At 34.0% G+C, this 14,559-nt stretch overlaps 1 protein-coding gene across 1 annotated transcript in view; it reads right to left on the reverse strand.

Moving 5' to 3' along the window:
- The window catches only part of LOC110020405 (serine/threonine-protein kinase STY46-like), an 80,615-nt gene extending 66,907 nt beyond the window's left edge, over positions 1–13,708 (reverse strand). Inside the window, exons 1-5 of the mRNA XM_020718492.1 lie at positions 13,378–13,708; positions 12,824–12,938; positions 12,311–12,363; positions 10,970–11,089; positions 9,511–9,565 (exon numbers count right to left, since the gene is read on the reverse strand). Coding sequence (XP_020574151.1) covers positions 9,511–9,565; positions 10,970–11,089; positions 12,311–12,363; positions 12,824–12,938; positions 13,378–13,571 — 537 coding nt within the window. The 5' untranslated portion in view covers positions 13,572–13,708. The remainder of the gene's footprint in view (positions 1–9,510; positions 9,566–10,969; positions 11,090–12,310; positions 12,364–12,823; positions 12,939–13,377) is intronic.
- Between the last annotated feature and the right edge of the window lie 851 nt (positions 13,709–14,559).

Here is a 14,559-nt window from a genome sequence, read left to right on the forward strand (position 1 = left end):
TTTCTAATAGTGGGGTACCTCTTCTAGTTTTCTAAGACTAGTCAATAGGAAAGTCCTATGGCTAGACCTAGGCTACTAAAGAAGTTTTCTAGACCTCAACCAAAAGTGAGGTCAACAATCCCCTACTAATTCCTACTTTTGACTCCTAAAATAACTGCTCATATTTAGTCCTTTCTCATATGATTTTCCATGTTTAACTTTGAAAACCTAAACTTTGAAATTTTAAAAACAAAATCATAGATCTTAATCAAGAGTTTTCTTAAATGATTTCGGTCATTTAAGATGTAATTAAATACAGGGGTTTGCACTTATAGAAAACTTTGAACCCGAATAAAATAAACACTATATAATCCCTATATCAAGTAGGAGAACTTTCGATCTCATATAAAAGATTCACAGACCAAACAAATTCATAAATTATTTAATTTATGTGATCCAGCCCACCGTCAAGTAATATATCTATCTCTAGAGATTGTGTATTATTTGTTGTGTTACAATCGATTACTTAAACTATTAAATATATGAGATCTCCTTGTTCTCATTTTTCAAAATTAAAAATAATATTTTCAAAATCAAAATTATATACATACTAAATTAAACTACTTTGAAAAAAAAAGTTGATCGACACCCGAGTTGCACCAAACAAAGCTGTAATACCCAATTGAGGCTTCCCCTACCCCTCTTCATCATCTAGTAGACCAAGGACCATGACGGCTTAGGATGATGGAACCATGAGATCCTGATCAGGTTTCGTCTTCATTCCTCCATCATCTGCTTTAAGCTTCAAGTGATGAATTCTACAACTTCAATATTAAGTCTAGTGCTATCATATGTTGAATACTCAACTCTTAATAACTGGCCTCAATCGAAAGTGCTCTCCAATTATCGGGAGGGGTAAATAACCATAGGCTTGCGCTTATGAGAAACCTTGAACTTCATATCAAAAAAAAAAAAAAAATCCTCACAAAATGAGAGCGAGATCTATGGGTAGTGTATTATCTACAATCTAATATGTGTTCTGAAAAATTTGAGCCTCTTAAGCTCTCTGAAAAAAAAAAACAAAATTAAATGAAAGAATTCTTCTCGGGGATTCATCGTGAATTTCCAGAGCCCACATTGTTTCTCAACTGTTACAATCTTAATCAACATATTTGCAAAATTCTTTGTAGGTAACTTCTCCAAAGATAATTGATAATCATCTAGGAATGAAAGAATGAAATGATATCTTAACTTCATGTGCTTCGTCTTAACATGAAATGCGACATTCTTTTTTAGATGAATGCCAAACATATTGTCACTATGAAGCTTTTCGTTCCATTACTTCTTGTCAAGTTTTGTCATAAAGCTCTATAGTCAAATGATTTCCAGCTAGCCTAAGTGATAACAATACACTCAATTTATATAGTTGCTTGAGCAATAATCTTCTATAATATGAAAATCCAACTCACCGTTTTGTTTCTCAAATTGATGATATAACATGTTGTACGTCTTCCACCATCAATATCTCCTATAAGATCTGAATCTGCACATCTCTGCAGATTAATATATGCACTTTCACAAAGTGTTTTGTTTGTTTTGTTAATTGTTCCTCTCAAGTATCTTCACCGTCACTTAATGATCACTCTTCGTATAGCTTCTGTACTTGCTGACCACTCCTACTATATGTGCAATATCTGGTCTTGTGCATATCATCACATATATCATTGTGAATTTCCTAAGCAGACACAAACTAATTTTGCACTTCCAACAGCTGAAGCATGGAAGGTTATTTTCATTTGCTCAGTTTTAGACTTTGGTGGATTATTCCTTATATAGTCTAAAATGTTACCTAAGTAGACACAAACTAATTTTGTCTCACTCATGTTGAATTTAATATTAAGACTTTCTCAACATATTCTGTCTTAAACAACTTCAATATACCTGACACTTGCCCCCACTGATTCTCTTATAAATAATTTTCTTTGTTGGACTTAAATCTTTTATTTTAAACTCTATTGATAATTGCTCCCTCAAGTCACTGATCTTCTCTATATTTTTCTCATGCAATCAACATTTCATCCACAATAAAAAGAATCATAATATAACAATTATCAAAATATTTAATGAAACAATAATGATCTAATTGACACTTCGTGAACTCGCTGCTTGACACTTCGTGTACAGTTTGACATAAACCTGTCAAATCTCTTGCACCATTGTTATGGTGTTTGCTTCAAATCAAATAAACTTTTCTTCAATTTAGAAGTCATATCTTCTTTTTTGGAACTTTATATCCCTGTGATTGCATTATGTACATTTCTTCTTTGAACAGAAGAGCACAAATTAATCTATTACATAAAACACAAAGAACATAAGATTTAATGTTGAAAAACTTGATAACAGATAAAAATAATAGAGTCACACCACACCAAGAAATCTACTATGAAAAAATGAGGAGAATCATACAAATTACAACACACTCAAACCTCTCCAAACTTTAGAAAACTTCAGAATGCTCCTCTCCTCTCTTTAGCAAAATAGAGATCGAAATCGCATGCCCTCCATCAGAGAACGAATCAAATTCTGAAAAAGCGTGTCGGGGTGCCCTGATATGTAGTTGCGGCGCTTCAATGAGCATTGGGCCAGTGCAACAGGGCAATGCAATCTCGCTCTCTTGTGTTCTGAATCTAGAATTGGCATTGTGTCGTTGCTATTCTAGGAGTTAGAGAGCTCCCCTTTGGGTGTGTTTGAGTGTTGTGCTCTCGGGTTCTAAAATTTGGCCTTTAGCAAAAGAGGGATCAAAATCGCATACCCTCCATCGAAGAACGAATCAAATTCGGAAAAGTGTCGAGGCACCCGATATGGAGTTGTTGCGCTCCAATGAGCATTGTGTCCGTGCATCAAAGTATTGTAGTCTCTCTCTCTCTCGCGTTTCGAATCTGAAATTGGCGTTGTGGCGTTGCTATTCTCCGGGTGTATTGGAGTATCGTGCTCTCGTGTTCTAAAATCTAGACAGGGCGCTGCCTTCAAACCCAACATAAGAAAAAAACCACCCATACCTGTAAAAATTGCCGCAGTAAGAAAGCCTATAAAAACTGCCGCAGTAAGAAAGCCCCTACCTTGCCGGTCTGATGGCGGGAATTGTTTAGTTTCCAAGTTCATCCAATTTGACAAGTTTAACTCTTCCAAATCCATAAGACTTTTTTGTCAAGTTAATAAATAAAGTAAATCTCTAAGTCTATAAAGTGAAACTTTTTAGGCTGAAGAAGCACAAATTCGTTATAATCCAAGAATAAGATTCAAACGGATCAAGAACGTCGAACTCAACAAGCCCACATATGGTCAAGTCGCTGACAACTTTCTTCACTCAACAAGCCATTAGAACGACCTCAGTGAAGAAGCCCCCATTCGTTAGTCCAATGGCAAAAACTACCAAATCCCAAGCCTAGTCTACTTGAGAAGCCCAAGTGGACTAGATTATAGAATTTTTTTTGAACGATCAAAAGATCAAAGGAAAATAAAAGTAACGAACATCGCCCAATAAAGCATCACGTTGAGCTCGATGTTCAGTTCAAATTGAAACTATATCTTTTCAAACAATCTGATCAAGCTTAAGGCACATACTAGATGAATTCCCTTCTTCAACAAGCCCCATTATAGCAGAAAGCATAGGGCCGAAGGAATTATCTCATAGTTCGTTCAAAACTAGATGTTGAACTAAGGTAATTCAATCGTCAACAAGTCCAATAATGCACTAAGCATAGGACTGACGATCCATTGCCACTGACTCAATAAAAGTCTGAAAACTAGCCCACTAACATGCATCCTTCAACAAGTCCACCAATGCACAATGGTAGGACCGAAGCCATGCTCACTATGTAACAAGTTCATAGAAACAATTCAAGTCAATTCATTCAACAAGTTCACCAAAACACAAAGTTAGGACTGAATGTATGCTCATTCACCTGACAAGCCTACAAAACAATTCAGATTAATTTCTTCATCGAGCCCGTTAAAACAGTAAAACCAAAGTGCAAAAGTCAAGTTTACATTCTGGGTCAAATAAGTGACAACAATTAAGAGACGAAGTCAGAAAAAGTTGGTATATAATGATATAAGCCTGTTTATTTAGTTTAAGATCATACTTTATAGTTACATCCAGTTAGCAGTCCCAGATATATGCAATGAGAACCCTTAACATGGTATTCAAATAAATTTTGGAGACTCACAGAGACAATTAGTTTGCGAAAAACATTATCTGTTTTAGACGTGCAACATGTTTGTTGGGGAGTATTTGTTAATCGTATGATTAAATAAAATGGAGGGAATACGAAAACAATAAATAAATAAATAAATTATTATGTTTTTTCTGTGGGAGCCACCAAAAAAAAAGATAATCGTTCTCCCTCTCTTCTTCAGTTACAATCTTCACATTTTCGGCACCAAGAGGGAGGAGGGCTCATTCACACACAAATTTCTCAAAAATTTTTGTTTCCTCCTTCTGTCGCAACAAGCCGCATAAGACGTTCCTAATCACTTCGTTCATCTCCACCATCCTTCACTTCGTCTTCTCCGGTTCAAAATCGTAAGCTTTTCTTTCTTCATTTTTATTTCTTTTGTTTACGCAAGAATCTCTTAAATCGTTTTCCGTGCAACAAGCCGCAAAGAACACTTCTTCCTGTGTTGCACCAAACAAAGCTGTAATACTCAATTGCTTCCCATAGCCCTCTTCGTCCTCTGACTAAGTAGATCAGGGACCATGACGGCATAAGATGATGAACCATGAATTTTGATCGGGTTTCTTCTTCATTCTCTCACCATCTGTTTTAAGCTTCAAGTGATGAATTCTATATCTTAAATCTGGAGCTATCATATGTTGAATACTCAATTCATAATAACTAGCTTTAATCAAAATTGCTCTCCCGTTATCTGGAGGGGTAATTAACCATAGAAGCTTGCGCCCATGAAAAACATTGAACCTCATATAAAAAAAATATCCTTACAAAATGAGGGTGAAATCTATGAGTAGTGTTTTATCTACAATTTAATCAGTGTTCTGAAAATTAGACCACCCTAAGCTCTCTGAAAAAAAAATAAAATTAAATGAAAGAGTTGTTCTCGGGGAGCGATGGTGAATTTTCAGAGCCCACATAATTTCTCAGCTATTACAATCTTATTCAACATATTTGCAAGATTCTTTGTATGTAACTTCTCCAAAGATAATTGATAATCTTCTAAAAATGAACGAATGAAATGATATTTTAGCTTCATGTGCTTCGTCCTGACATGAAATGTGACATTCTTTTTTAGATGAATGTCAACCATATTGTCACTATGAAACTTTTCGTTCCATTACTCCTTGTCATGTTTTGTCATAAAGCTCTACATTCAAATAATTTCCTGCTAGTCTAAGTGATACCAACACACTCAATTTATATAGTCGTTCAAGCAATAATCTTCTACAATCTGAAAATTCAACACACTTTTTGTTTCTTAAATTGACGGTATAACAAGATGAACTTTTTCCACCATCAATATCACCTATAAGATCTGAATCTACATATCTTTGTAAATTAATATATGCACTTCCATTGTTTGTTTTGGTAATTGTTCCTCTCAAGTATCTTCACCATCACTTAATGATCATTCCCCATATTGCTTGTGTGCTTGTTGACTACTCTTACTATATGTGTAATATCTGGTCTTGTAAATATCATCACATATATCAAACTTCTAACAACTGAAGCATAGAAGGTTATTTTCATTTGCTCAGTTTTAGACTTTGGTGGATTATTCCTTAGATAGTTTAAAATGATTGCCTAAGTAGACACGAACTAATTTTATCTCACTCATGTTGAATCTATATTAAGACTTTCTCAACATGTCATGTCTGAGACAACTTCAATATACCATACACTTGCCCCTACTGATTCTCATACTAAGAATTTTCTTAGTTGGACTTCAATACTTTATTTCAAACTCTATTGATAATTGTTCATTTAAGTCACGGATCTTCTCTATATTTGCTCATGCAATTAGCATGTCATCTATATACAAAAGAAGCATAATAACAATTATCAAAATATTTAATGAAACAATAATGATCTAATTGACCTTCGTGAACTCATTGCTTGACACTTCGTGTACCCACAATTTGACATAAACCAGCCAAATCTCTTTTAACATTGTCTTGGTGTCTGTTTCAAATCATAAAAAAATTTCTTCAGTTTAGAAGTCATATCTTCTTTTTTTGAACTTCATATCACTATGATTGCATTATGTACAGTTCTTCTTTGAACAGAAGAGCACAAATTAATATAATACATAAAACACAAAGAATACAAGATTTAACGTGAAAAAAATTGATAACAGATAAAAATAATAAAGTCACACCACACCAAGAAATCTACAATGAAGAAAATGAGGAGAAACATACAAATTACACCACACTCAAATCTCTCCAAACAGTATAGCGCTTCAGAATGCTCCTCTCCTCTCTTTAGTATAAGAGAAATCGAAATCACATGCGCTCTATTGGAGAACGAATCAAATTCGGAAAAGAGCGTCTAGTTGCCCAGATATGTAGTTGCAACGCTCCAATGACCATTGGGCAAGTGCATCAGGGCATTGCAATGTCGCTCTCTCGCATTCTGAATCTGGAATTGGCATTGTGGCGTTGTTATTCTTTGCGTTGGGGAGCTCCCCTCAGGGTGTATTGGAGTGTTGTGCTCTCGGGTTCTAAAATATGGACTTTAGCAAAAGAGAGATCAAAATCGTATACCCTCCATCAGAGAACGAATCAAATTCGAGTAACAGTGTCGAGGCGCCCCGATATAGAGTTGTCGTGCTCCAATGAGCCTTGGGTCAGTGCATCAGAGCATTGCAGTCTCTCTCTCTCTAGCATTTTGAATCTAGAATTGGCGTTGTGGCATTGTTATTCTCGATGTTGGGGCGCTCCCCTCCGGGTGTGTTGGAGTGTCGTGTTGTCCGGTTCTAAAATCTAGACAGGTGTTGTCCCCAAACCCAATATAAGTAAAAAACACCCGTACCCCCCTCCCCGAGGTGTGTTGCAATGCGCTGATGCCAGTGCATCAGGGCATTGCAATGTCGGTCTCTCGCATTCTGAAATTGAAATTGGCATTGTTATTCTTTGCGTGGGGGAGCTCCCCTCCGAGTGTGTTGAAGTGTTGTGCTCTCGGGTTAAAAAATATGGACTTTAGCAAAAGAGATCAAAATCGCATACCCTCCATCAGAGAACAAATCAAATTTGGATAACAGTGTCGAGGCGCCCCGATATGGAGTTGTCGCGCACCAATGAGCCTTGGGCCAGTGCATCAGAGCATTGCAGTCTCTCTCTCCCGCGTTTTGAATCTAGAATCGGCTTTGTGGCATTGTTATTCTCGACGTTGGGGCGCTCCCCTCCGGGTGTGTTGGAGTGTCGTGCTCTCAAGTTCTAAAATCTAGACAGTCGTTGTCCCCGAACCCAATATAAATAAAAAACACCCGTAGATGAAAGTACGAGCTAAGAGTAAACAATTGATCAACGCAATCGGTCTCCATAAAAAAAAATAAAGTCTTATGTCATCTTAGGTTAACTTAAATTTGTCCGCTTAAATAAACATATCCAAGATCTACAAAGATCGCTTGGATGACACGAATTATGGTTGTTGACAAAAGTTCTCATGTGAGATTAGGTTGACTGCCTCATCTGACTAAGTTGATTAGGGACCATGACGACCCAGAATGATGGAACCATGAGATGTTTAACAGGTTCATCATTTATCATATCATTCACTTTAAGCTCAAAATGATAAATTTTATAATATAAACTCTAATTCAGCTGCCACTATATGTTGAATATTAAATGTTTCATGATTAGCTTTAATCGAAAGTACTCTTCCAATAATTAATCATAGGAGCTTGCGTCTATGAGAAATCTAGAAGCCCAAGATCAAAAAGTCCTCGCAAAATAAAGACAAAATCTATTAATAGTGTCTTGTCTACAATCTGATCTACTTTAGAAATTTTAACTTGGAATACCAAATACAAAGCTTGCAATATTGACGAGAGTCTGAAGTGTTGAATTTTCTGAGCCCACAAATACCTCCATTCAGACTCCTATATGTTCCTTTTCTTACATGGATCTCATTTATTATTCTTTATATAAGATTCACATTGTTCTCTCTGCCACATAATGGTCCACTACTCTTACAACACTCAAAATCTCGAATTAACAAAACATTTGATTGCTTTATCTTTAGTCACTGTTAATTCCAAATTCAAATTGACATTTTTATGTCTGCTTAAGCTACTGGGAAAGTGCTACCATATCAAAACTATAACAAGGGCTAACTATTTATAATAAAATTATGCACAATTTATTACCGAGGATATTATCCTTTATTGTATTTCATTTTAATGTTTTTTCATTCCGACAACATATAGGCAATATATGTTTGCATTAAAGTAGCAATTCAATAAATATGTAGTCCTTTATTATTCTCTTTATTCTAATATGATACGATATGGCCTATCGAAGTTGATCTCACTCACTCATTACCATTGATTTTAAGCTTGATAATCATGATTTTTTAAATGAATTAAATCGAGTATTGTTAGTGACACTGTGGAAGTTATAAGAGTTCTTCTGGTAGTGAATCCAGTAGTGGAGGAGAGAAAAAAAATAGAAGAAGAGTTCTAAAGTGATAAATGCTTTGCAAGGGAGTTGTGTTGCAAGGAATTTCCAAGATCAAGAACTTCAAGTTTCAAATCAGGCAGAAAATTATTGAAGATCAGGAATTAGATTAAATTGCATTTTTATAAAGAACTTCAGAATTGATCGTGTGTTTGAGAAATATAAAGTAGCTGGAGTGTATGAATCATAAAAATGTAGACTAAAGGTACTAAAATATTGTGTTATTTCAAATATCTTCAAATTTAGATGAGTGCAAACACAAAGCAACATCAGTAAGCGATGATATTGGCAACGGCAATCAGGCGGGGGATTATGGACGAAGGAAGTAACAATGGAATGGTGGTGGGAATTATGAACGTGCAACACAAACCTTAGAAGGTGCCTGATTTGAGCTATTTTTAATTCAGAAAAACATAAGTTATGCATACTTCAAATCACACAAATTTTAAATTTGTATTTATTTTTTCATTAAATCTAACACCAAAAAATTGAAATGTAGGGAATTAACACCAAAAAAATTGAAATGTAGGGAAATGAAAATTGTTACAAACAAATGTTTTTGACAAGCTAACTCCTAAATATACTTTCAAGGAATCGGAAATTAGAAAAAAAAAAGTCACTAATCTCATAAATCAAATATGAACGTAGAAATTAAAAAATTTAACTCGTGAAAAAGTTATTCAATCCCACCAAAGTTTTCATGGGTAAAATGCAACAAATCAAGACATTTGCATCATATAATACATAGTACTTGTATAACTATCAGAAAATTGTAAGACACAAATACATTTTATTAAATTTCATCTCATCTGCCAATTAAATGAGATAGAATGTACCTGACTGAGAAGCTTTGGCTTGTCCATAGTTGAAAATGTAACTTCATGCATGGGTCTGCATCAAAAGGAGGGGTGAACCAAACTTAGTGATCAAGTAATATGCAAGTGTCATAACATGAAACAATGATAAACAAAGAGCTTCTAATATTAACGTATTTTATTTGAAATAGAACCCTAGAATTCTTGTGCTCATTAGCATGCATTTAGATGACAAACAACATTGACCTATAAAAGGTGTTACTATATTTTTTCATTACGGGTATTTGAAATATTGATTTAATTTAATTTACTGATCAGGCAAAACTAAAGCCCATAGTACAACGAAATAATTATACTAAAGTTTTTGCACATTGAGGGAAACATATAGTAATGAGTTCTAACTCCCAAGATAAGTAATCCAAACATAATCTGCGGTGGATATTATAATTTGACTTAGCAGATCAAATTTTAACCATTTTTTGGTTCAATTTAAGATCAAATCAAGATAGCCCATAGCCAAACATGGCTAAGCTCGTGATAAGATCAATTGCCTTTTCAAATGACTTTTGTGATGATCTTGAGAATCCAGAGTGAATCATTAACATAACAAAACATATATTTACAAGGCAATACCCTTGAATTACAAGGGACTGTAATGAGAAATATTAAATTTAAAGGTTGTATATTAAGAAGTGTGTATATTGAAAAAATTAATATTAGATAATCTAAATAGAAAAGATCTAAATACATTTTCTTTTCTATATTATAAAGCATATTAAATAACCTAATTAGAGGAGATCTAATTGCATGATCATTTTTAAATTAGAAATATACCTAATTTATATGCCCTAATCATCTCATATTTATAGAAGAAATTATGAATGATTTTTGTGTGTGGAGTTGTAAGTTTATTTAGACCTTTTTATTCTCTACCCACCATTAATATAGTAATAACCTCTTCCCATTGACATAGACAACTTTGCACCGAACCAAATAACTCACAATGTGTTTGATTGTTTGTTTGTTGTGTGATTTTATTTTTCACATTGTTCTGCACAACAGAGACAACAGAGATAATAGAAATGAAATAAATTTGCTAATTGTACTGTGAAATTCAGAGCTTGAATTAATATAAGTAAAGTATAAGTAAATAAATTAAAATCAAAATATTGAAAAACAAATTTAACGGTAATCCAATATATTAATGTAATTAGTAATTAAAATAAGTCAAGTGGTTTTTGAATTCAACTTCAAATGAGTCAAGTGGTGATCATTGAATGAGCCAAGTGTCAACATCAACATTCATATACAATAGCTTACATACAAAATATATGATGTGCACTTGTATGTCTTCGAAAGAACTAGTACAAAGCATAAGGTAATCTACAACATTCTATGAATATTTGGACCATGAAAAACAGCACCGCACATAATTGTTCAGCAGTTAATTAATACAATGAGCATAACATTGAAAAAAAACCTGGAAAAGTTAGACATGGTTTTTGAAGCACTGTCCATATCTTGAACATGTTCTTCATTGACTTCAAGTGCAAGAATCTCAAGATTTGTTGATGAACCAAATGTTGGAGGAGGATGAATGCTGAAACATGGTCAAGTAGTATCACAAAAGAATAGCTCAAATCATCAGAAAGATTATAACAGCGTAAGGTTGATGCATAAACCCTTCATCCCAAATGCCCCAACGCAAAAGAAGAAAAAAAATGAAACAAGTATGATATGAAAAACTTAATTGACATTAAAAATTAGGGAATAAAAAGAGGAAGGCATAGAAAACTAGCAATCCTGCTTATTTGTAATAGCTTATCAAAGATTAAAAAAAAAAATAACCAAAGAAACTGTAGCTTCAGTTGATGACCCAACACAGCATTTCATTTCCTAAGAAATTACATTTTTTGAAGAAATTCTAAAGTCACGCTTGCTTAGTTTTTTGGCTATAATGAAATCAGCATATAATTAAGTTCATCTGGGAAATGCAAACAAATGCCTCTTCACCATTAAAAACAATTCTAGTGAAAAACAAGTAGAAAAAATTATCCAATCATCACTAGTCATCACTATGACTCACATATCAAAAAAAAAAAAAACAATTTTTTCAAAAAAAAAAAGTTACTCCATCAAATAAGTTGATGGAAACAAATTTCAATTCATTTTCTTCTTTTTTAAATTCTTCAAACCAAATAGAGCCTAATTGTCCAGTAATACTTAATTTCTTCTGAAAACAACTTCGATACTGAGAGCCCAACCACTAAATTATAAAGGGACATTTACAAACATAGCACACAATTTTTATGTATTTAAATATCTCACACCTAAACTTTCACAGTTATGTACAGCAGTCAAATCATTAATATTACATCAAAAATAGCACTATTACCACATTTTAAAAGTGAAATACACATTTTTCATGCATAAGTTAAGAGCAACAAGATGCTATGTATGTGAATATAAAAGTTTTGTTATGAGATATGTAAATACATAAAACTTATGTGCTGCCTATGTAAATTTCCCAATTATTAAGCAATATGCATGCATAATTGCTGTCACGGTCATGTAGTCAGCACAAGATGCAAATTTGTCTTCAAGTTCAAAATTGCATAAATGATAATGAAAACTACACACAATTTCCAAGATTCCAACAGTTTTAAAGATAGGAAGTGAGGAAATAAAAACTTTGCTTCGAAGTTTGTATTGATCTCTTGAGACGAGCTAAAACAATAAAATACAGTTGCTTGACATTAAACTAAGTTAAAATTTAAGAAATAATAACAGGCAGTGCTACTTTTAATGATAGAAATCTCACCATGTATCTTCTTCCGACTGTGAATTAGTACCAAAGGATTCTCCCCGAGGCATCTACAGAAATAACTCAGATCGTTAGATTAGGTTAATAACAAACTTAAAAACTCTTCTTCTGCAGATCAAAGACATGATAAATACACTTCGAAAATAGTTGATCAAGCACCCAATAATTAAAATGGTTCTAATTCAAATAAGAATCGACAACTTCCTTGAGAATCATCAAACACATAGGGTTAATTAGCATGAAAAACTGAAGGCAAGGTTCGGGTGGTACAGTTAATTTCATGCTTTTTTCGGTATTTAAAGGTCGAATATCGGCAAATAAAGTTCTTTGTCGAAAGGTTAACTTTCAATCTAATTGAAACAATTCCCAAACTGAGAAGATAATGTGCAGCAATAAGAATAAAAAAACCCGTCAAATTCACCTCCCAGGATGAGGAGATGACGGTAGATAGAGAAGTGCAAAAAGAAAATTTAGGTTTTTGACCAGATTGATTACAAATAATTCTTACACCTGAACAAGCCGAATATCAAAAGCAAGCTGAAGGACGGGGTCTTGAGCCTGCTGTAGCAATCTCTTGTGGGTTAAGACATCTTCCGCCCTCTCTACATTCACGTCCAATGCGTAACTATCAAAATAACCACAATGTCTTAGTCCTGGAAAGAACCAAAAACTTAGATAAACGGTACAACAAATTCGCCCTCAACATGAATTCAAGATTCAACAAACAAAGGTTATCTCCAAAACAGTGATGAATAAATCGGGCAATTGTCCGGTTAAGAATGATTAGAAATTCAAGGCGTTAAAGCTGACAAGCATATCCATATAGCATTCCTCCAAAAAGGATCTCGACAAAGCAAGCAGATTGCGATACAAGCCGTGCATGGTCAAAAAGAAACAGAAAAAAATGAGGTCAAAAATATAATCACGAACCAGAAAAAGAAAACTGATCGCATGATCAGCAGTGAAAAGTACAAAAAAAAAACGTACCAAATGAATCAAAATCAATCACAGAACGAAGGCAAGAGAGATTCATAAACAAACGAAACAAAATGTCGAAAAGTTACCGGGCTGGTAGGCGATTGAAATGGGACCAGAGCTCCTCCTTGAACGAAGGAGCCAAAACCTCAGGGGAACCAGATTCCATCAGCCGGCGGAGAACCTCCTTGTAAACACCGAACTTGCTGTTCTGCCGCTGATACTGCAAGGGTTTCTCCGGCAAAGCCCGGCTTTCACAACTCTCAGCATCGTTAATCGCCATTAACCGATTCCCAACAACACAACCAGAGGCCAGGAGCTCAATATGTAGGGTTTGAATGGCGCCAAGAAAGCCGACGAGCGCGTTCACGCAGTTTCTCGAGAGCCTCGTGACGACAACGATAAGATGCGGAAAATTGATCGCGGGAGATTGGAGCTGGTGGGAGGAAAATATATAAACAAAATTAATTAAAATATTAAGAAGATTTACATGCACGTCACTTAATTCATATGTATTTACATATCCCTAATTTAATTTTTTACATTTATTTATTTATTTATTTATATCTTCTTAAATTTTAAAAAATAATTATTTTTTATATAATATAAAAATTTAGGTCAAATACTAGACCTGTAAATACATAAAAGTTTGGTGGTATGAATGTAAATATCTCCAACGGAATGGGTAAGGATAAAAACGAGTAAAATGAGATCAATAGGGTTTCTTGTGCAAATTAATTACGGTTTTAAGGCGGCTTATCTTATCCTCGGCTGAACTTGGCGGGCCCATACGTGTGGGGCCCAGCCATATGCCATAAAGATAAATATATGAGATGCCACGTATGATTTCAATTGTTCGGCTTGTAAACATCAACGAACCACTTCGATGGGTCCCATATTAATTTTTTAATGTAATACCAACATTTTATGTTTATAACCTTGTCATTACGGTATCTTTAATACTGAAATTTTTATTCTAAATAATTAATAATAAATATTAATTACACTTTTATGTTTATGTACGTACATTTAAATTTGTAAATATATAGAATCTTCAAGGCTAAATATTAAAAAAGTATGTTTTATTTTAGATAAATTAATTAATTGTATTGATATTTTGATATTATTTAAAAATAAAGATATTATATAAATGAATAAAACGGCATAAATAATGGATATGTTAATTCATGAACTTAGTGGTGGGCCCCATACAAATGCTAAAGACAAATTTTGCATAATCATTTCCACGTCAGCGTGCTAATTAGAGTTTA

This window comes from Phalaenopsis equestris, unplaced genomic scaffold (assembly GCF_001263595.1).
Source record: "Phalaenopsis equestris unplaced genomic scaffold, ASM126359v1 Scaffold000096, whole genome shotgun sequence".
Taxonomy (NCBI): domain Eukaryota; kingdom Viridiplantae; phylum Streptophyta; class Magnoliopsida; order Asparagales; family Orchidaceae; genus Phalaenopsis; species Phalaenopsis equestris.